Genomic DNA, 22,697 nt, shown 5'->3' on the forward strand with positions numbered 1-22,697 from the left:
CCCAGGGTTTTCAAAATATACGACCCTGCTGCCTGTCACAGAAGGTCACGCATGCTTTTTAGTTCTGGAGTTAAGATTTAAGATGAAAATCCTGCCAGTCGGTAATTGCTAATCATTTCACCACTGCTTTAGGGACGCGATATAAATGCTCCCAAATATACATGTAAAAATGTGGGGTCTCGGTATTTAACAACAACACGCCGTATTTTTGCTCCTTAGCTAACACCTAGCTTTTCGTAAACAGCAATTTTACATCATCTGCTGCAATGTTCAGAAGCTTTGCAAGACTCCACCATCAGTTTAGAAATGGCCTGTCGGCGTGTAAATTACGCAAGGATCCGCAGCATTTCAAATGCTCGTTAGAATACTCATCAGCCGCAACTGGTAAGATGACTAGCATTGCTTTAATCTTTTCAAAATTTTCTCTGCAAAGACTCAACAAAGCATTCACATTTTCTTGCAGAGAGAAAACGATTTTATCAGGACGTCAGTTTATCCCAAGGTGAAGGTACGTGAACTTGTAAACTAATATGCCCAGTGCATTGATTAGAAAATGTTCCTTTGTCAAAACTGTTAATGACCACAGATGGTAAAATATAATACTGTTGCTTAACTGTTTTCATTCAGGAGGTTTATTTGAAATAAACCTAGATCGAAGGAAGCTGAAAACTCCAGGAGGGAAGTTGTTTACAGTGCCTAATGAAGCCCTTGCCATCGCTGTGGCAACCGAGTGGGATGCTCAAAGAGATACTCTCAAGTTTTACACCATGCATCTGGTAAAGTTTCTCACCTGACATTCCTGTACGGTATATCCATGTAATATTTATCATCGTATAAAGACACCAGATGCAACTTTAGTCGTTTTGTTTAGTCCAAATCTAAAACTAGTTTCAAATACAGTGATTGTACTGTTGTTCTTTTTGCAGACTACACTTTGCAACACTGCTTTGGACAATCCTACACAACGCAACAAGGACCAAATGATAAGCGCTGCGTTAAAGTTTCTGGAGACAGACACTGTGTGGTATGTTAAACTATTTAAAAATGTTGAATCGGTTGAGCCTAGCGTTAGTGCTCTTAAAAGTCATAACTGAAATGCAAAAATGAGTTGTTTAATTGTAAAATCTCATTGAATTTGGTGCAGTTACAGAGTGGATGAGCCCTATGGTTTGGTTGACCTACAGAAGAATGAGTGGGACCCTGTATTGCAATGGATTGAGAAGAGGTAATTTTAGTCAATTGGCTGCAATATTAGGTACATCAGCACAATGCAAATAATTTGTTATTAGGGATGTATTGTAATTCCCCAATTATAAGATGCATTTTTTTTCCCCCAAGAACGAAGGCCGTAAGTATAGGCCTATCCCATAAGTGGTAGTTTTTTTTTTTTTTAATTCAACACCATTCAAAGAAAATTGATCCGTCAGCCACCTAAGATGACTTATAAGGCACAGATGTGCATTTTTATATCAGTTGCATTCTTACTTGGAATATTTACAATAATGGTATAAGCTAGAGGATGGACGGCAGGTGGCTGTTAGCAGCCAGTGCCTTTTGCAGCTGAGGTTGTTACAGCATTATTTTCAATAAAAGAAGCGAGCAGACCGAACCAACATCCAAGTCCATCCTTGTTCACAATCATATATATATATATATATATATATATATATATATATATATATATATATATATAAACTGTTGGATCTCGATAGATTCTGTGGTTTTAGCTTTTGTGTGATTATGTAACACGCTAGATGTTTATTAGTTAAATATCAATTTCAGATATGATGTCACTATTGGCTCTTCATCCAGTATTATGGGCCCTGACATCCCTCAGGCAACCAAAGACACATTCTGTCAACATCTTAAATCATACAACTTCTGGTCCCTCACAGGTATGGCTCAAATTTCAAAGGCTTGTTTTACTAATAGAACAGAATGCCATACTAATTTTGGTTTCTTCCGTGTAGGCCTGGAGTACGTGATCACCCAGCTGAAGTCTGTTGTGTTATCACTTGGCATGATTGACAGATATCTGAGTGTGGAAAAGGCGGTTTTGCTATCCAGGCTGGAGGAAGAATACCAGGTCAGACACACTGCCCTATTTCTGTATTTTGGCTCAGCATCATTGACATGAAGAAATTCTATCTGTTGTGAACTAATCACGTCGGGTTCCTCCTCCCTGGCAGATTCAGTGCTGGGGAAATGTGGAGTGGGCTCACGACTATGACATGTATGAGCTGAGGGCTCGTACTGCCGCCGGTGCTCTGTTTGTGCACCTCTCATCGGAAAGTTCAAGTGTCAAGCGCAAACTATTGCAGGACTGAGGAAGAAGCTTTCAGTCTAAAAAAAAACGGAATGCAAACTTCCAGTCTAACTGACACCACTCAGCAATGTATGACTCAGAAATAGAACATTTCCCGTTCATTCTTTTCTGCGATGACGACTGCTCGGTCTCTCGCATTGTAGTCACCGCCACCCTGGTTAACACATTGCCGATCTTTTTTTTTTTTTCGTAACACCACCCACTGAGTCTCCCATTTGGTTCTCAGTCATCTGTGACATGTTTGGACACAGTGCATGAAGTGAATGGAGACTCCGTTTTTATGACTGCTACATTATACTCCACTGCTTATCCTCATGAGTGTTGTATGTGAGTTGGATGCCATCCCAGCTGACTTTGGGAAAGAGGCGAGCCAACTGTCTGTTGCATTCAAATACGCTAAGGATGTGGAGAGTACACACTTTTCTCCCTTTGGTAAAATGACAAAGATTGAGTTGAAATACTGCTATATTCTTTTCATGTTCATTTTTTTGTGTGGTTATTGATTTAATGCTGTTAAATGTGGATTCTTGTTCCTGGACAATACATTTTCGGAAACTACCGCAAGTAGAGTCAAATCACTGTGGTCATTTTTAGTTGCAAAACACATCTTGCACATATATTGACAAATTTGAAACTTTTATTTTTAGCCACACCGTTCAGCACTATACAGTAAGCGCACGCAATTTAATTGATTAAATGCTATGCTTTCTTGCAACAAAACAAAAAGCGGAACAGCCATAAAACAATTTGCGTTTTAGTGTGGCAACCTTTGGAGCCTTTATTTATAATCGTCTCACCTCAATGAGTGAAGTCTCGGCGCGCCAATCGCAGGAAAGGTCAGAGTTTCTAAACCAATAATATGTCCCCGAGGGCGGGGCGTGCTGGAAGTTTCCTGATGTAGCAACATCATCATTCCCTGACCTGACTTGTTTGTTGACGGGCAAAATGGAGTTCCTTATGGGAAATCCGTATAGTACCCCCGTGGGGCATTGCATTGGTATGTAAAACTACGTAGAAACGTCACCGCGTTCAAAGGTTGTGATTATTTTGAAAATGCATCGAATCCGTGCCGATGTTTACGTGTAAGCTAGCATTAGGCTAACGTCAAGCCTACCAATATCTCCGTTAGCCGCCTATCTAACACGTAGTTAATATATGCCGTCCTTGCTAGCATTACTGTTGACTAAATATATGATTTATTTGTAGTTTGTTGCACTTAGTGTGACACATAACAATTGCTAAGTCATTCATTAGCGTGTTGACTGGGCAAAGCTAGACCTAAGTTAGCTTGTAGTTTGCTAAGCATTAGTCATCACGACCTATTATTAACCTCATGTGTTTATATTAAACGACTTAATGGGTTTTTCTTCCTGTATTTTTGTTCTAGAAAGAGCCACTGACGGATCGCTACCAAGTGAAGACTGGACGCTTAACATGGAAATATGTGACATTATTAATGAAACAGAAGACGGGTATTGATCACATTGATTAGTAGTGCTCCTGTGCCATGGCTGCAGCGTTACACACTTGACTTATTTTGCATTTGCATCATCTGAAGCCTATCTTTTCTAGTGCAAATATATACCAGGCCATGCATCTTATCTCGCTGTATGGTTAAGCCGCTGTGTGAAGTCCAGGGCGTGTTTGATTAGTGGGTTGTAATTTGTCTTTGATGAGTCGAGCTAGTGCATGTCATTTTATAAATAGTCTGCTCGGATCTGTGTTTCTTCCTCTTAGGGTATTCATTGAATGAGATCCATATTGCATGTAGAACTAGAAGTTAAACAGACTATGAGTTAATTATTACTAACCTTCTGCATACGGGTCAACATCAACTTTTTGAAAATCATTGACTTGTAGTAAGGCTCTCTCAAATTTTAACTCTCCTCTGTATTTTGTAAATACTTGTGGTATGTTGTTAATTTGAGGTGTGCATTTGTTTGCAGACCAAAGGATGCAATTAGAGCAGTGAAGAAGAGACTGAATGGTAATAGGAACTACAGGGAAGTGATGCTGGCTTTAACGGTGAGTGCACACCTGAGGTGGACTAAATTTTCATGGTCCTGTAACGGCTTGGACCGTGCTTAATGTCCTGTTTGTTCATATTTCAAAACACAATTCCTATAAAGAAATATTGGAATCATTCATCCATCCATTCATTCATTCTCTTAAGCTGTTTATCCATCCATCCATCCATCCTTAGCGCTTATCCTCGCTATCTGTTGTAATTGTCAAGTTGAATTTGGAACACTCAAAGTAACATTTTACCATTCCATAAAAAAATAAATAAATAAATAAATAATTCAAAAGATAACAAATTAAAACTTGAGCAGCACAGTGGAAAGTGGTTTGCACTCCCGCCTCACAGTCCGGAGGCCCTGGTTTTGTTTCTGGGTCTGGTCTTCATGTGTGCTTTCTCCAAAATCAAGCCAGGTTAGACTCGGGCACACCTGCGACCACAGTGAGGATGAGCAGCAAAGAAAATGGATAGATTAGTAAAAAACAACATAAAAAAACAGACAGACCCACGTAAAAGAAAACGAAACCAAGTTTTTACCCATGACTGAGGCATAGAGTTTAACAAAGGAGGAGAGGTTTTACTGAAACCTGGCTTTGTGATTTTTAACATTCCTGTCATACAACTCTACAAAAATAACTTGACAGCTGTTAGTGAAACCAAACCCACCTGTTTATTGAATGCCTGACAGGTGAGGCTTTTGCTTTGCACATACCACATTATCACATCTGCATAACTGTCAATTTTGTAAATATTGTACTGACTAGCCAGCACAGCATGTTTCTGTGTCTCAGTAAATTTAAGTTGAAGCTCTATAATGGTCACCGTATATTGGTTGAAGTTTTTCTTTGTCCTTTGCCTTTCTTTGAATTTGTGGTCGAAAAAATGGTTTATTTCCTTATTTTACAATTACAACATCAAGAGGAAAATAAAGCATGTTATATACTTTAAAATGACAACAGTTTAGACAGTTTTACCTTTGCTTCTATCAGGTTCTGGAAACTTGCGTAAAGAACTGTGGTCACCGGTTTCATGCTCTGGTCACAAGCAGGGACTTTGTCGATGGCGTTCTCGTCAAAATCATCTCTCCTAAAAACAACCCTCCCACCATCGTTCAAGACAAAGTATTGGCCCTCATTCAGGTAAGATAACAGCAAAACTTTGTTTCTGATGCACATGCAGTTTCATAACACTTTTCATGTTCTGCAATAGAGATGTTTATTTAGGATCAAGACAATAAATGAGGTTTTGGAAGAGATTTTTTTGATCAGTTTATGAGGCCGTGCAAGGTGCAGTCAGATAAAAGCGATTATCTCTGCGACTTCATTCAGTGCGGCTCATGTTACCAGGCTCAGCTCCGGTAACTTTGCAATGCTCTTATTTCCAGCAGTTGCCAGGGCAGGAGCATGGCAGTGTTTGTCAAGCTATTAGGCTGACAATATGTTCCCCTAGGTGCATGGGAGTATTATTGGCATGTTAACAGATGTCCTAATGCTTTTGTAACATTCCAGTTTCCACTGCTGGAAAGTATTGTTACCATCTGTGAGCGTATTGATTTTTTTTTTTTTATTATTCTTGGCCTCTGCTTAAAACCCTCCTACAATATTTCATGGACATGAGTTATGTATAAGTCTTGCTAACTTCAATCAGTAATAGGAACTCAACTTAACCGCAGGCATGGGCCGACGCGTTCAGGAGCAGCCCTGATCTCACGGGTGTTGTCCAAGTCTATGAGGAGCTAAAGAGAAAAGGCATCGAGTTTCCTCTGTCAGACCTGGAGACCCTCTCGCCCATACATACTCCTCAACGGGTAGGACATCACACACAAGCACCTAGACAGTTGAGACATATGTCAAAATCCCCCAAATAAAAGGCACATTTTTTTTACCAAAAACGAATGGCAAAAGTATGGGTGAGTCCTATAAAAGGTCATTTAAAGATTTTTTTTTTTTGACACCATTTGAGGGAGCTTGATCTGTCAGCCACATAATCCTAGTTTTCAACATTACACTGGTGCAGCGTTCACTGACCGCTCACACTGTGGGAAATCTGAAATATATTTAGATTAAGCTGCAGAAAATATATAACTTACTGATATAAACACAAGAAAATCTAAATGATTAACAAAGATGAGATGTATTGGCTTGCTGTAGTTTTTACAATGTCACCAAACTGTTAGTACGTCCTATACACAGTAACATACCAGAAATTGAGCCTAAAATTAAGGCTCCATCTATATTTGGGGAACTACGCTAATTTGTTGCTTTTTCTACCAGACCGCATCTGCACCAGAGGGAGACTCAACCCTGCATAAGTATTCTGCCCCATCCCAGCCTGCACCGCATGCTGTTCCAACAGTCTACAGCACCCCTCAGGTTCCAAACATTCAACCCTCTGGATCTATCAACCCAACACCTGAGCAGGTACTGTATGACAAGTATGTACACTACTTGTCAAAATTCTTCTGGTCACACTAGCTGACGCAGTTGAATAAAAAAACTGTCCCAATTTTTTAAAGCACAGTGAACGTGTGTGTGTGTGTGTGTTGTTCATATTGTTAGAATCTGTTTAATTTCTTACTAATACAATATTACAATTTTAATGGAGAAAACGTTGCGATTGGATTGTTTTCCAGTCATTAAGCCCTAGTTTTTATTCCATTTTATTTTCCTTACAGATTTGCAGACTGCGCAGTGAGTTAGATGTTGTCCGAGGAAACACTAAGGTCATGTCTGAGATGTTGACTGAGATGGTCCCGGGACAGGAGGACACTTCAGATTATGAGTTGCTACAGGCAAGAAAGCTCTCATGTTGTGTGTGTATGTTGCCAAATGCTTCCATATGTGTCTGATGATCATAGTTTCATGCTTTCAAGGAGCTGAACAGGACTTGTCGAGCCATGCAGCAGAGGATAGTGGAGCTCATCTCTTGTGTCTCCAACGAGGCAGTGACAGAGGAGCTGCTGCACGTAAACGATGACCTCAATAACATCTTCTTGCGCTACGAAAGGTGAGAACATGCTGATGCTGTGTCATCAGCTACGCACGGGACGGACCCATCTTTGTTAACGCCTCTCTGACAACGTTGCTTTGCTACTCTAGATATGAGAGGTTCAGATCTGGACGGTCTACAGCTCAGAGCGTCAATAATGGGGTGAGTGTGCTTTAAGGTTGGGAAAATGTTTCCGTCGTCCTATCTGTCATTCAGTGCTACTGTTACACCCGTCTCTGTCTATACATCATTTTGGTGGGCCCAAATTTTGTCAGTCATTTTCACAATGTCTTTTTTGTGATCCGCTAATCTCTGATTTTAATGTCTAATTAACTAGTAACTAAACAAATACTCACTCTTTTAGATCATTGATGCAACATTCCCTTGCCATTTTGCCCTTCGCTCAGTTATAATGTGGAGTCTGAAGCAGTCTAACAGCCTGTTAATACTCGGTCTTATTCAGCTGTAAATGAAGGCAGTTTAGCTTAAAACTAAGCCACTGCTTGTCATTCTTCATCGAGTCGTGGCATTAAATGAGGACACTTTGGCAAGAACTTGTCATGACTCTTACAGGCACTGCGCTTGTGGCTGTGAGTGAGAGAGCTGTGCGGGGACGAACGAGGGAGAGGGGGTGGTGTGTGAGCAGATTTATGAGGAAATGACAACACAAGGGGGGGTGTTGATGCTTGGGGTTATGGGGAGAGAATTGCAGTTGCTGCTGCTCAACACACTCTGATGCACTCATACACTTTATGGTTGTACATAAACGATACGCTTACGATCTATCATTCATCTTCAATAGGGATATACCTTTTATCTGCAAGCAATATCAGAAAGACTAAGGACTTTAAGCTGCTTCTTTGTTAATATTTCATTTTTCTGTCACTTTCACCATTCGGGCATGTAACTCTATTCACTATCTTTTTTTTTTCTTGTCCTTTTCTGTACTCTGATTCTGTGGCTAGCTGAGACAGGCAAGTATGAAAGCAATGTCAGCCTCACTAAAAGATCAGTAGTTAGTCTAACCCCTTTTGGACTTTTGAAATCTGAGTCCTAAGGGCTCCCAGCCCATATACTGTAGCATGTCTTGTTTATGCAGCCCCAAAAAATTTCTACGAACAAATATAGTTAGATGAGAGTCAAAATCAGTTTGTCAGTTCTAAAGTCAAATGAAGAAATGACCCCCTTCCCCATTCCAAAAAATTCCCCCGCTCCAATCGTTTTCCCTTTTTTCTTCTTAAGGGGATTTGTATACTTTTTCAAAAGTCGATATCAAATCTTAAGTGCTAGTGTGCAACCCCTTAAGAATTGTTTTGGTTTTTAAAAAGACATTTTCATGCTGTCCTGAAGTTTATCAGCTAGCTTTCTTTTCCTCACATCAATGATGCCCACCCACGTTACGTGCATCATAATGTCACCACCTGGTTATTAGTTGTGACGGCGTTGATCCCTCGGTGCGCCTATACCGCGCTAAATCAAAACGAGCACCATTCATGTATGCATTCATTTCCAATATGGTCTAGCAGGTGTTAAGTGAAGCCACAGAGGACAACCTGATAGATCTGGGCCCCGCCTCGCCAGCAGTGGTCAGCAACATGACCAATGCAGCAGTTCCAACCGGCTTGCCTCCCAGCGTCACCGCCAGCGCGGGGAGACCGTCCTCTCCGGCCACCTTGGCGTCTCGCTTGGCTGGACTCGGTATGACCTTTCCCTGCCAGTCGTAATAAAAACGTGTAACTGGTGAGTTGATCATTTGTAAGAAGTTGTGTGGCGTCTTTCTGTTCGTGCAGATGTTGGCGGCGATAGTGTGAGCAGCACTCTGAGCTCTTTATCCAGCGGCAAGCCTCCACCTTCCCAGGATGAATTTGATGTGTTTGCCCAAACCAGGACTGGATCCCTCACTGAACCCAACAAGATGTAAGGCATTTAAGCAAGTCTGAAAAGAACACAAGCGGTTTTGTTGTATCATATTTTTCCTTTCTTTTTTTTTCCAGGAGTCCAGCAGAGGACAGCCAGCCTGCTGCGGCTCCTCCCCCCACTCTAGATATCCAACAGCCACATTCAACAGCGGTGAGTCTCCTCCGTAATATTCTATTTCAATTAGTTATGTATCCGGCAGATGTAGAAGTCTAAATTCCTGATATTACTAAGCCAAATAACAAATCAAGTTACCACTTTCTCAACTGAGCAAATCGCAGCATCAGATATTCATGCAAAAATATGGTACATGGAAGGTTTTTTAAAAGTTTTTGATTTTATTCATTTTTTTAACTGCCTGGTTATAGCAACGTCATGCCTAAAACACGGACTGAACACGCCTGCATGTTTAGAAATAAGAATAGCACCAACACACCTTCAACACAGATTGAACATGCCTACACAGTTAGAAGAATGAACAAAAATAACAAAACAATAACACAGACAAATTCGGATTGTTAGATTACTGCCCCAGCAAAACAGTAACACACCTGATTGGAGAATGCCCCTAGTGGTAAATAAAATAGCAGTTCAAACTCAAAATCAATACTTCTATAGTGCCTTCTTTTGCCCCCTACTGGCTAGTGAATAAACAACAACTGCCGCTTAGCTGCCCTGGTCTTTAAGCCGCGACGTTCAAAGCGTGAGATAAAAAAAGTAGCATCTTATAGTTTAAAATTCATATTTTTTTCCATCTTGTGAACAAGAATAACTTTGTCATTGTACAGCAGGTATACAACAAAATGTTGCAGTTTAAATTGTCCAATTTTCAAAGGTATTACTGGTGCTTGAATTTTAGTCACAGCAATTTGAGATGAATCACTGTGCCAATCTTTTCCATCACTTTTTGTTTTAAGTTGCCATACGATCATACCAATTACGTCATATTCACTTTTTGTGTTTTGGGCCTGGGTTTTGTTTTCTTTTGTTGGCGGCCCACGGCCGTTTTCATGTCGCCCTCTAGTGTGTCGGAGGCCAGTCCTCTGTCATGGATGACATAGAGGAGTGGCTAAGTACTGATGTGGTGAGCCCGTCATGATTTTGATTTTTGTTCTGCATTATTTCTGTCTCCTCTTGGCTATTTTTTTCATTCTGTTTTGTCCTTTTTCCTGCTATTTCCAGACTTCTAATTCACCCGCACTTGTTTTTTCCTTTGGCCATTCGATATGAACTTACTCAGTAGATTACGTTGCTAACACATTTTTGTGGGATACTGGTTGTTAACGTGGAAGCATGTTGTGAAAATGAGCATCAATTAAACTGTGACTGCTTTTATTTTTGTATTCTTGGAATAACTTTCTTTTGTGTTTATTTTGTGGCTACATTCTTTATATTTTAATACAGCCCTATGGTCTTTTTTAATGTTCTTCCCCAAACTAGGGCTGAGATACTAATATATTGTAAAAACACAACTCCAAACAGTCTGCTTTTTCACAGTTGCTGCTCATGCTCATTTTGCACAAATATGCAATCCTGTCTTGAATATAACCATCTGCGAGTTTGTGTTTTTGTCATTTTCTTGGTCCACATTGGTGTCATTTTTCATAACTTTTTAGGGTGAATGCTAATTGGCAGGCAAGTTGGTTCATTTCAACATGACAAAGTAGTCTGACCTAACAGATGAGGGTTTATTCATTAACTCATTCAATGCTGAACATATTTTTAACATTTTTTCTCAATTGTTCAGACATTCAATCTGGGTACTTCTGTTTTTTTGGTTTCTTAATTCTCAAAATCATCTCGTGTGCCGGGTTGAACTAGTTTGTCTTAGTTTTTTTTGGCATGTAATCAAATACGAAAGGGATTTCACCTAAAGTAATCAATTACTTTAGTACTTTATACCTCAGCTACAGCAACAATAATGACATTCATTCATTCTTAATTCACCAGCCATGTTTAGACCAGCTTTTAGTCAAACACTTGGTAAAAATATGTAAATAATTACCTGGAATTGAATGTCTGACCTCATTAAAAAAAGAAAAAAAAAGTAAAATTATGTTTTCGGGAATGGATGAGTTAAGAATGCTGCATGCTGCGTCTTATATGAACTGAAGTGCATTTCAAGGGTACAGTATCACATGAAAGACATTTTTTCCGTTTACAGAAAGGAGATGAAGGTGAGGAGGGTGTGACAAGTGAAGGTAAGGACATTAAAACTCCCAACACACCAGCACCGTCTTAAGGCAAACAAATGAACTGCATTCATTAATCACGGCTACAAATAATATTATGAATTTAAAGTGTTTTTTTTTTTTTTTTTTGTCGTCAAATTAAAGAGTTTGATAAGTTCCTAGAGGAGCGAGCCAAAGCTGCCGAGATGGTCCCCAGCCTGCCGTCTCCCCCGAGTGGCGACCCCGCCCCAGCGCAGGGAACCCCCGGCCGCAAGAAGCCCGACAGACAGGAAGACACTTTGTTTGCCATGTAAACCTGTCGTCTGCTCACCTGACCAGACGGCCTGGACCAAAACACGTCCTATACCGTGCTCTAGATCCACTACAAGTGATGTATCCTCATTGAAAGGGAATCCGTATGTCTAAAAAGGGAAAAAAAAAAAGACTAACAAAATGGTCTATTTTCATACGTTTACCAAAAAACAACAAAAAAAAAGGTCCCATCCCTGTGTGTCTTCATGCTAGCACGTCGACGTAAAAATTCCCCCGAAACCCTCCCAGCATGCTTTTACACATGATTATGATTCGTTTCTGTTTTGTTGCTAAACCCTCGGATTTCGCGTTTGTTGTCCTGAGCATTCCGACGAGAATAATCACGTTTGAGTTCCTCTGCAAGTCGGCATGAGTTCAATTGTAAATGTGTAAATGAGAAGCGATCTTTTGTGTATATTTCAAGCTACGTATGTACAAGAGGAATTTCATATACTTGTTAAGGAGGTTCGAAGAACTCCAAATTCCTGGCTGCTGTATGGTTAGGGATTCGCCCCGCGATGCTGCACAAGCAAAGGGAACCTGTTGACTTTAACCCTTGGGCGGTATTTTGACCATTTTGGATCATTATTTGGACCATTTCGGGTCACTCCTCGTAGTGTGATAACTAAGTGGTATTCCATGTTTAACTTTGACACGTTATCATCATCTGAGTGAAATTTCAGCCCCCTAATGTCTGTTTTCTAAGCTTTGGATTTGAAAGGATTTTGATGTCAAATCAAAAGGATTGGACAAAATACTGCACAAGGGTTAAAAAGTGTTTAGTGAGGCATAGTTGTGCAAAGTAATGTTTAATTATGGGTCCAATTTTTTTTTTTTTTTTCATTTTTTTAACTGCCATTTTTGGGCTGCATCCATCCTGAGCTTTAATTGACTTGTTTTCTTTGTCTGAGACTATATAGGCAGTTGCTATTCTCATTCTTTAGCTCAAAAGACCAACTGTGTTATTTTTTTCCCCTCGGATACAGAAATGAAACCGTCACAGTTATATCAAGTCTTGCACATTATTTGTGTGCGTTTCCTCTACTCTGACGTCTTTAGAAAAAATGGCTCTGACCTTTCCCGCGCCAATATTTGCTCCCCAAAAATGAGCCGGGGCGCTACAGACGAGACCTTTTACTCGAGCCTGGAGCAAACGTGCACTTTTGACTGCGGCGTGGCATTTGAACTTGTACTGTATGTAAATCAGATCAGTGATGATGTAATTAATTCAAGAGGTAGGGATTGTTGAAATAATTTATTTTTAATTGCACCCCCCCTTTTTTTCAGATGAGTATTTTAAATGGTTTTATCGTGTTAAAGGAAAATATAGGAAAGGATCCATGTGAGGACAATTGTTTATTTTTGTGGCTTTTTATGGAGTTATGTTTTATACATTGCTGCTGGCTGATGTATGTGATGTTATCGGTTCCATTCTTGTCCTTGTGAGTTGAATGTAAACACATATAAAGAAGGATCCATCTATTTTTTTTTTTCGGTCGACTGCCGCATCCTCTCCTCCCTGAACTTTCGAGTTTTGTCAGAAAAGTTCCAGCAATTGTGTCGCAAAAGATACGTTTGAAACTCAAGTTTTCCCATTGGAGAGCAGGCCGGATGATGAAGTCCTGTTTGTTCAGCGTGTAAAAAAGGGGCAACTTTATTGACATACCTCGTACACTGCTGGTGTTCCGTTAGCTCCTTGTGAATCAGTGTAGGCCTTGTGTCATCTTTGTTGCTGATGTGTAACTGGATCTGCTCCCTCGGAGGAGCATTGTGTTTCTGTGTGCATCACTGAACACTCAACAGGAGAGAGATGCCGATGTGTGTGAAAGTGTGTGATTTTCTCTTTGTGTTTGACATCTGCATGAACTAAATAAAACCTTAGCAGTGTGACATCAGTGTGTTTCTTGGTTTTGTTGACGTGGCAGGCGAATGAAGTTGACCTGGCGTAAACGCTTGCAATTCAAATCCTGACTCGGAGCTTCCTGGATCTACACACTTTTGAACACCGAGTCGCTGTAAGGTAATTATATCAAAGTTTTATATATTATGTGAAAGTATGCGAGATTCAAGAAAACGTTGTGGTTGACAGTATTTAAGTAATGAATAATCAAGTGTGGATTACGTATTGCAAATGTGTATTTATCTTTAGTAGCTCTGTGGGCCCCTCAGATCTTCCTTTAGCGTCTTGTGGTGGTATGCTGAAATATTCACAGTATCATTGCGATGTACGCTGTAAATCATGGAAGGTTAATTAAAAAATAAATTTCAATTAATATCAAATAATTAAACGTACCATTAATAATTCAATAAAATTGTCATGAAATATTTTCAGTGTAACTATAAGCCTTCAATTTTTGAAAAGTTGTAAATACAATGTTTACAGGTGCAGTCATTCAAAGGTGTAATACCAGTGTTGACCACAGGAGGGTAGACATCGCTTTACAGTGCCTCCAATCATAGTGCTTTACGCATTAGTAAGAGAAGAAGAAAAGTAATTTGGGGCATTTGAATGGCATGTGCGAAGATAATATATTTTTGTTTTTAATCCTAGATTACCAATAATAAGATTAGTTGTTTTTTTTAAACATTCGCAAAGTAAGTTTTACTTAATCTTGAATGTGTGTAAGTCCCAAAAGTGCTTGTGCGTATGTGCCAAACAAAAATCGGGATTTGTTAGTTTTTGTCATACAAATGCTATTTTTTTTTCACAAGTATACTTTGCCTGTAAGGAACTGTATTTTTATTACTTTATTTTTGTATGCATAATGATTAAGATCAATTTATAAATCAGCCCCACGGAGCAACCGCGTGATTTTAGTGTGTTTCCAGAAAAATGGTTGTGTTTTTACGTAATTTTATGTATCTGATTTTAGTTTATTAATATTTCATTTTGCACCAGTGTCTCTCAATAATAACTCTCCAAAAAGTCAGTTTCATAGGTTACTCAGGCAACACATTTGAAAATTTAAATGCAAATGTGACTATATATTTCTTGTCTAATCAACTATTCTTCCATTGTCTTTTATAGCTTCTGCTCTGGCCATAACAGAGCAACTCCAGAAAACAAACAAACAAACAAACAAAAAAAAAACAGGACTTACTCAGCATGTGCCATCAGGTAAACATATTTTTACTTTACCTTGTTTCCCTACTAAATTTATTAGGTGATTGCAATGTTGTAGTCCTATCATGCTACATTTGTTCATATGTCCTGCTACGATTCAGCCTCATAAATATTAGCTTGTCGTTCCAGCTTTATACAAGTACATATTGCAATGAGTTATCTTGTAAGGTATATTTCTGTAAGTCTTTTCAAAATCTCGATCCATGTGTACACCCCCCCCCAAAAAAAAAAAAAACCCAACAAACAAACAAGAAAATCACGTAAAAACCTCAATGGCATTTTATATTTCTCTAGAGTTCCCTGGAGCACATTATGAAGGAAATATCTACAAAACTAACAAAAATAATTGTCAAATATTTACCCCTCTCTATGCTTACACAGCCTCATTATAATCACTTGAAACTAAATGACCCGGTTGTGTTTATGATTTTATTAATGTCTCACATCAGTAGCTTTCTCAATATAATCCGACCCGCAACACTATTCCTTCTCGCCCAAAGCTGCTCATTTTACACATTTAATGAAGTTATCAACATCTATTTAAATGGAAAACGTGGTCGGCGTCAGCGATTATGAACCGCTGGCTCAAGAAATTTCATGGTTTTCAGTGAGCGCTGTTTTTTACCTCAGTCAAGTTATTTTTAAGAGTCCAGGCATTCAATTACAGCTACGTGTTTATTTGATTATTATAAATGTGTGTGTTTGTGTGTGTATATTTAATATACATACATTTTTGTATGTTTATATTGTGTATATATAAATATCAAAACAACTATATACAGTATATATTTTTTCTTAAGTGTCTGCCACATATCAATCAACTGATTTATTACTTGAATTGATTATTTTAACCCAAAGTAATTGATTACTTCAGTAAAGTGCCTGTTAATTTCATACCTAAATATCTCAAGTAGTTGATTATCTAAGTACTTAACTACCCAAAGAAATTGGTTACTTACTACCCACCATTTTTTGCAAAACACTTAAAACGAAAAACCTTGGCTTGAATATCCGCACAATTAAAAGAAAAAAAAAAACGTTAAAACACGTCTTTGGGATTGAATGAGTTAATAGCCCAGTAGCTCCATGCGTCCTCATATTTTCTCACAGCAGAGTGACTTTTCAGGTCTTCGCTTTTCTAGTTGGCCTCGGCCCCCCCGGAGCCTCGAAGCACTTTATGCTAAGTTAATTTACCCAAATATATCCACGGCGTGGCCTGATATTCGACATCAACAACTTTCTTAATGGAAACTTGCTGATCCATAAACGCTGGCGCTGCTGCAGACGTTTGCTGGGGGGCACCTCACGCATTTAAAAAAAAAAAAAAAAAAAATCCCTCAGATCGATGAGGGGCATTTGCAAAGGAGGCATAAGGTGTGTTTAATTAGAATACCATCAGGGGTTTGTTGGTGTGTGTATAAAAGAAATGTGGGGGTGGAGGCACACACACACACCCCCTCGCTATTTAAATAGGGTCACATCTGAGCCTCACCTTGCAAGTGTTATGCTATATTAAATGCCACTCATGTTAAGTGTGTTCTCTGATGTAGTCAACACATTATATAAAGGTTAAATTGAAAAATGTCCCTTCAGCAGCACACAAGTATGATTGATCTCCCTCACGCAAGGAATATGTGTTTGCCAGACCTGTTTTGTTTTTGTTTTTTTCATTAGCAAGAAGGCACATATAATGTGTTATAATCAGGAGCGAGTGGATTAGAATTTAAGTGTCAGTCAATCAGGATTTCCAAAGGTCAACGACAAAGAAAGAATTGAGGCGGGGAGGCGTCGCCGGCGTACACGTAACAGGCCGCCGTCATGTCTGCCTGCATGCTACATGTTAATTCTGAGCCGCGTTTTTCGGTATTTTGTTTATACCTCTAAAAAAAAAAAAAAGACTTGAAGCTGTTTATTGCCATTCCTGGTTGAAATTCACTGCAAAATATAAAACAAAGAGATTTACACTTTGTGTATTTGAAACAAAAAACACTTTGTTTGATAGCTTAATGCTAATGCTAATTTGCATCTATGTTACAGTTCTCAGTCATGTATTTTTTATCCTCTTTGAGGAACGGCTAATATATGTGCCGTACTGATGAGTTGAGATGTCACAACGCGTGGTGCAGTAAATGTAAAAACATTTTCAGCTCATGTACACTGTACATTATATACACTTTTCTGTTTTCACACTACTCTTCATATTGTAATTTTGCAATAAATCCGATAATAGGTCTTTTTAGTTTTCTTTTTGGTTTCTAAGGCTAAGGTTCACACTGCAGCCCGAAGTGACACGATTCAGATTTTTTTTTTTTTTTTTGCCCCATCCGACCTGTATCTGATCTTTTGATGCCATGCGACCTAGGTCGCTTGGGTATGTGGTACTAAATCCGATACATATTCAATCTTTTGACATTTTTCACTAGCCTGGCCTTATTATCGCCCAACTTGGGCTAACTTTGAAAGGTAATAGCGAAAGAAACTGCTGTATTTTTATATATGTATGAAATTGAAATAGGAATAGTTATTATGTCATAGTTAGAGTATTACGACTTTTGAAGACTTTTGCATTATGGGAGTCCAGGCTAAGCCAATCATCCAAGTCACTGAAATGCTTGTAAATGTCATAAGTTGGCGGCTAGCGCCACCCAGTGGTTTTTGGTGTCAACACAAACTTTCTATTGTGCCCTGTTCGCGAGTTGCCTTTGAGAAAGGATTAATGCAAAAATTGGAGGAAATGCATGATAAAACATTGGGTTTTCAATATGTCCAAAAATGGCAATAGTTCCAATTTTAAATGGCAGTAAATGAGCCCGACATGGGCTAAGTTTGATACCAACAGGGTGTACCTCTCGAGCTCTCGTTTGCAAGCATTTAGAAGCGACGGCAGCGTGCCATATTGAAAATCGTTATGTTTTGACAATCTTTCCAATATTTTAGCCGTCTAAGTGTTATTTTTTTTCTATGCTTTTCTTTTGATATCACACATCAAAAACATTGAAAAGGCCAAATTGTGTCATAATTTGCCCCGGGGTTAAACTCATTAATCACACCTGTCTTTCTGTGACGTCAACATGTCCTTAATACGCATGCGTGACCATTTCTGGCTGTTTAGCGTTCAAACACAGGTCACATACAGGTTGCATTTATTCGGAATTGTGAATGACCTCACAAAAACATCGGATTTGACCAAAAAAAAATCGGAATGGAAAGCCATGCAGCGTGAACCTAGCCTTAGTTGCACTTTAAAGTCATTAAAATGACTATTGTCTGTCAAAAAAAAAAAAAAAAAAAATCCTCACAGTTTGCCTCAATCAGGCGCCCTTTCTTAAAGGGTCCAGAAGTGCAGGTTCAAGTGGTGGGGCTCCAGGATGTGTATGGGTGGTCCTTGTGGACCCACGTGGGAAGATCTGATCCCATTCGCGGGCGGGTCGGGGGTAGACAGGATGTAGTCAATGCTGAACTTGATCTCCGACTCGGGTTTCGGGGCGAGGGGGTTAGGCGTGGGGCACGGCCGCGGCCTGCGGGGGTTCAAAGGGCAAAGGGCGGAGTCCGCCTCGGGTTGGCGGACATCCGGCGCGCACCGCTTTCCCGAACCGTCGGCAGGACGGAGCGGCGCCTCCCCCGAGTCGCGGATGGCGATTTTCATGTTCCGCCTGCGCCTGCGTCGCCGGAAGTTTCCGTTTTCAAAGAGGTCAAGCATGGATTCGCATCCGGTGGCGAAAGTCCAAAAGTTTCCTTTCCCTTTCTCGTTTCCCTCCGTCCTGGGGACCTGTGACGCAAAAGTCAGATCCGTTAAATCTCTCAAGGTCGCACGTGAAGAAAATGACCGGTGTGTTCACCTTGATGAAGCAGCTGTTGAGCGACAGGTTATGTCTGATGGAGTTCTGCCAGGCTCTCTGATTGGACCGGTAGTAAGGGAACCTCCTCATGATGAACTCGTAGATGCCTGATAGTGTGACCCTCTGCTCGGGGCTCTGCTGGATCGCCATGGCGATCAGGGCGATGTAGCTGCATACGTTTATTAGCGAATGGAAAGAATGAAAGAAGCGTGGAATTAGAGGGTGTTTCCAAACTTTTGATTGATACTTATGTATACTCCTATTTAACATTATCATGTGGAGATATATTTATTCACCATTTCGTGTTTAAAGTGACCATAAAATGTTGGGAATCGTGGTCAATCAGGATTCACATTTGGTGTATTTTACATTAAGTTTACATTAATTATTTAATAACCAAAGGAATCTACATAAGACTTTTGTTGATCATTTAAATTGACGGAAAAAAAATCACAAGTCATGACACCTGACAAAAAAATCACCGGACTGTATATATAAAGATATATATTTGAGTATATAAATATTTATATTTATACATATTTACAGTCACTGTATTTTTATTATTATGTTTATGTTTATTTTATTCTATTTTTAGGTTTGATTTTCTTCTACTTTGAGGGCTTTCTTTAAAAATATCCAGATTGCAGCATCTTAAAATAACTAAATGTATCAAATATATCTTGTGTAAATTAAATGATAAAAAAGCATTAAAAGCTTATTTTGAGTACGCTTTACAATTGTAAATGTATGAATACATTTTAAATTAGTGTATATAACATGCTAACATTCAAGTCTATATTATTGTGCCGTGTTTTTAAATATACAGTGCTAGTCAAAAGTTTGAAAACACCTTCAAAATCAACAATATGAGCGTTTAATTAGTTGGGAGTTATTACGAAAAATACCTGCTTGCTTTATAAACAATTAAATTGTCATGTAACAAGGTTGTAAAAAAGTTATATGTATATATATATATCTTAAAAAACTGTATGATAAAGTTTTTAGGGAGTGAATGAGTTAGTTCGGCTCTTTCCTACCTGTAGGCGGGCCGACACATTTTCTTCTCCTGGTCCGTGCTACAGGAAGCGTACGCGTCCCCATCATAGTTGAAACAGTTGAACGGATAGTGAGAAGTGTCAAACATATCTTGGCTTAACACTTGTTGTGTGTTTCCCCCCTCCCCCCAAAACAATCTGCGCGCGTCCTCCAGCGGCGAGACCTTCTTGTTCTCCTGCTGCTCGGCTCAGCCGACTGACGTCCACTGGGAGCTCTCCCGGTGACGGCCTCCCCTACCGTTCGGCGTCCGCCCCCCCCCCCCCGTCTTGGCCCAGATGCTCTCCAGGAATGGCTGCTGCCCCACCTACGCCTGCCCGTGTTGACGAGTCATCCCAAATGAGTATATCTGCATTCTTTTTTTATGTTTTATGGATCATTCCCAGGTCAGTGTTTTTATTTTTTATCTTCCGGCAAGGAAAGATCAAGTCAACTTTTTTTTTTTTTCTTTTATAGCAATACAATTTCCATTCCTGCTCTTGCTATTTCTGGTTCAAAAAAAAAAAGCCTTCCAAAATTCTTTTTTTTTTTTTGCCTAAAAGCACTTTACTGCACATAGTACATTTTTTGCAACAAAAAAAATCCCATATTTATGCCCCCCTTGCAGTTTACGGTAAAAAAAATATAGTCTTTTTTTTTTTTCTAAAACAGCTTTACATGGTTGTTTTTCTGTGAAAAAAAGCATGCATGGTCGTTTTTTTTCCCCCTGAAATATACAGTAGTTTTTTTTGTTTGTTTGTTTTTTAAGTAAAAAATAAAGCTTCACTATACATAGTCGTTTCTTTACCCAGAAAATGCCTCACTATTAATGGTAATTCTTTGTGGGGAAAAAAAACGCCTTGCTCTAGTTTATTTATTTATTATGTTATATATGGTCATTTATTTGTGACCAAAAAAGCTTGCTGTACGTGCTCGTTTCTTTGAGAGAAAAACCCCTGAGAATTTAAGGTCGTTCTTTGTAGAAACACGTTTTGGTCTATTAGCTTGTTGCTAACATCTTAGCTTTAAATCATTTTCAACAACTGAAAACACCTGAAACATTTTTTTTTTCAAGAAACAAATTGTCAAACAAACTCCTAGTGTGTAGTATGATAGATAGATATGGTAGTGTGATAACTAAGTGGTCGTGCCATGTTGAACGTTGACATATTGTCAGCATCCGGGTGAAATTTCAGCTCCCTTGTGTTTTCTTTCAATGCCTTCCGTTTGAAGAGAAATGCATTTGATGAATATAGCAACAGAAAGAATATATTCCACCTAAATGGCGACTGAGATCCAATTTACAGGTGCTTGAGCACCCCCAAAAATTGAAAAAACATCCATCGTCATTTTTTCAGTTTTAATTGAAATGCATTGATCATGAGGTGCAGTACTCCATCCAAACCATCTCGCAGGAGCAGCCTACTTATCTGAGGGGAAAGAAAAACACTCCCGTGAGCGACATCCAAGAAGGTTATATGGGTGGTCCGCTGCTCTCGCATGCTGCTTTTATGTTTTCTTCTGCTTCTTTTTATAGTCTAATCTCTGCTGCTGTCGTTAAAACTGCTAAGCCCAAACCAACAAACAAACCTTTTGCATCTTTGTTTTCCTTTTCCTCCTCTTTTGACTCTACACTTTGTGTGAATGTGTGTGCGCGTGCGCGCACGAGTCCACTCTGGCAGACATTTAGTCAACAACGGGAAGTTTTGGAGATGCTATCAGTAATGATCTGTAATGACCATAAATTGTTTCCGTGTCTATAAAATAGGAGGGGGTGTATTTTTGAGGGACTCTTAACGGAGCAATTGGAAGGGTCCCGTGAGGCGGCCGAGGCAGGGAAAACACCCCGAGGTCTGTGAGGGCCTCTGTGTGTGGGCCCTTTGGTGCTCGGCATATTGTAGCTCATCTTGGACAGTAGCAGGGTCTACGTAAATAAAAAAGCATAATAGTGATGACGGAGGGAGGTGCCTCTTTTTTGGGCTGAAACTTGATTTTCTTTTTCAGTAAGTAACACATAGCGCATCAGAGCGTGGTGAGCGGCAGCTGATTCTCCTCACAGCCCCAAGCACTTTTGAAAGGCGATGCTGATTTTGACGTGTTGACGTCCTGCTTTACTCGAATTTGAAGATGTTTTTGAGCAGCCTTTCAACAGGCGGTATAATACCAAGCCCCCCCCCCTTCTGAAAATCTTTTCTTAATTTAATATATTTCTAAGTAGTTACTGTAATTTTAGCTGCTACAATGTAAGGTACATCTTAAATTTGTTTTCAAAAAAATGGATATATTCCCCCAAAATATATATATATATATATATATATATCTATATATTGTGTAAATATGTATAAATGCAATTGCCAGGGACACTCCTCAGACAAACTACCGTAGTACACATATTTACCTAAATCTCATAGCTCATAACCTTATACAGTAACTGTACTGTTATCCCTTCCCATCCCTTTTGCCCAAGTCTCACGGAGAGCCGCGGTTATATTAGCAGTATAATAAAGTATAATCAAAGGCACACACAAACTCCTCGCAAATGTCAGCATTGCAGAAAGTGCAGTGGTGCTTTATGGGTAATGTTGTTATCTTTTTAACAGCTTCAGCCCTTCCCGCCACAAGTTTAGCCTGTTTCTCGTTTTGGATAATGATAGCGTGGAATTAAGTCAGTCGGAGGTGAGAGCTGATAAGCATCGTCATGGCTCGTTCCCATGGCGATGCTTCCTCCGGTGGCCCGTTCGCGGATGGCTGCAGCTACTAGTTGTCCTCTGGACGATCCCTGATGGTTGGGGATTGCTCCACCTCCTTTATTCATAGCTCAATTTATTTAAATACATTATCTTACTACACAGTACTTACTATTATGTGTTTCAAATGGGAATTGAATCTCATTCCAAATAGTCCAGTGGTCAAGACTCCTCGTCAAGAGATTAGGGGAGTGGGTTCAAATCCCTCTGTTTAGCAATTA

The 22,697-nt window shown here is 39.5% G+C and overlaps 3 protein-coding genes and 1 long non-coding RNA gene across 6 annotated transcripts; 3 read left to right on the forward strand and 1 right to left on the reverse strand.

Moving 5' to 3' along the window:
- Positions 1–11: 11 nt before the first annotated feature.
- atpaf2 (ATP synthase mitochondrial F1 complex assembly factor 2) lies at positions 12–2,890 on the forward strand. Its single transcript, XM_088439396.1, has 8 exons — positions 12–384; positions 464–508; positions 628–776; positions 927–1,024; positions 1,145–1,225; positions 1,783–1,895; positions 1,971–2,086; positions 2,190–2,890. Exons 1-8 carry the CDS (start codon positions 267–269, stop codon positions 2,325–2,327), a joined length of 858 nt encoding a protein of 285 aa, XP_088295522.1. The 5' UTR covers positions 12–266; the 3' UTR covers positions 2,328–2,890.
- A 307-nt stretch (positions 2,891–3,197) lies between these two features.
- On the forward strand, positions 3,198–13,624 carry tom1l2b (target of myb1 like 2 membrane trafficking protein b). 3 transcript variants are annotated; one of them, XM_088438465.1, is made up of 15 exons: positions 3,198–3,323; positions 3,714–3,798; positions 4,273–4,351; positions 5,336–5,485; positions 6,019–6,153; positions 6,620–6,766; positions 7,021–7,137; positions 7,219–7,352; positions 7,445–7,496; positions 8,858–9,032; positions 9,125–9,251; positions 9,329–9,404; positions 10,276–10,335; positions 11,416–11,452; positions 11,588–13,624. In XM_088438465.1, exons 1-15 carry the CDS (start codon positions 3,272–3,274, stop codon positions 11,734–11,736), a joined length of 1,575 nt encoding a protein of 524 aa, XP_088294591.1. In that variant the 5' UTR covers positions 3,198–3,271; the 3' UTR covers positions 11,737–13,624. The 3 variants fall into 3 exon arrangements, with proteins under 3 accessions (XP_088294591.1, XP_088294592.1, XP_088294593.1); XM_088438466.1 differs by having other exon boundaries at positions 8,861–9,032; XM_088438467.1 differs by lacking the exon at positions 10,276–10,335.
- A 616-nt stretch (positions 13,625–14,240) lies between these two features.
- Positions 14,241–20,017, forward strand: LOC148409770 (uncharacterized). The gene is made up of 3 exons (XR_015868319.1): positions 14,241–14,329; positions 14,763–14,852; positions 19,908–20,017. It is a non-coding gene; the product is annotated as an uncharacterized LOC148409770 (long non-coding RNA).
- foxl3 (forkhead box L3) lies at positions 16,753–19,940 on the reverse strand. The gene is made up of 3 exons (XM_088438470.1): positions 19,735–19,940; positions 18,698–18,866; positions 16,753–18,627 (listed from the first exon to the last, which is right to left on the reverse strand). Exons 1-3 carry the CDS (start codon positions 19,839–19,841, stop codon positions 18,184–18,186), a joined length of 720 nt encoding a protein of 239 aa, XP_088294596.1. The 5' UTR covers positions 19,842–19,940; the 3' UTR covers positions 16,753–18,183.
- Positions 20,018–22,697: the final 2,680 nt, after the last annotated feature.

Source organism: Hippichthys cyanospilos, chromosome 17 (genome assembly GCF_059441005.1).
Source record: "Hippichthys cyanospilos isolate Australia breed blue-spotted pipefish chromosome 17, RoL_Hcya_1.0, whole genome shotgun sequence".
NCBI classification, from domain to species: Eukaryota; Metazoa; Chordata; class Actinopteri; order Syngnathiformes; family Syngnathidae; genus Hippichthys; species Hippichthys cyanospilos.

Excerpts from the sequence above, each read along its gene's own strand:
- atpaf2 (XM_088439396.1), top strand. The coding sequence starts at position 267 with ATGTTCAGAAGCTTTGCAAGACTCCACCATCAGTTTAGAAATGGCCTG. Across the intron at positions 509-627 it reads CAGTTTATCCCAAGGTGAAG|GAGGTTTATTTGAAATAAAC; the intron begins GTACGTGAACTT and ends GTTTTCATTCAG. Across the intron at positions 1,025-1,144 it reads CTGGAGACAGACACTGTGTG|TTACAGAGTGGATGAGCCCT; the intron begins GTATGTTAAACT and ends AATTTGGTGCAG.
- tom1l2b (XM_088438465.1), top strand. The coding sequence starts at position 3,272 with ATGGAGTTCCTTATGGGAAATCCGTATAGTACCCCCGTGGGGCATTGC. Across the intron at positions 9,033-9,124 it reads GTCTCGCTTGGCTGGACTCG|ATGTTGGCGGCGATAGTGTG; the intron begins GTATGACCTTTC and ends CTGTTCGTGCAG. Across the intron at positions 9,405-10,275 it reads AACAGCCACATTCAACAGCG|TGTGTCGGAGGCCAGTCCTC; the intron begins GTGAGTCTCCTC and ends GTCGCCCTCTAG.
- foxl3 (XM_088438470.1), bottom strand. The coding sequence starts at position 19,841 with ATGTTTGACACTTCTCACTATCCGTTCAACTGTTTCAACTATGATGGG. Across the intron at positions 18,867-19,734 it reads ATGTGTCGGCCCGCCTACAG|CTACATCGCCCTGATCGCCA; the intron begins GTAGGAAAGAGC and ends AAACGTATGCAG. Across the intron at positions 18,628-18,697 it reads TCAACAGCTGCTTCATCAAG|GTCCCCAGGACGGAGGGAAA; the intron begins GTGAACACACCG and ends TTTGCGTCACAG.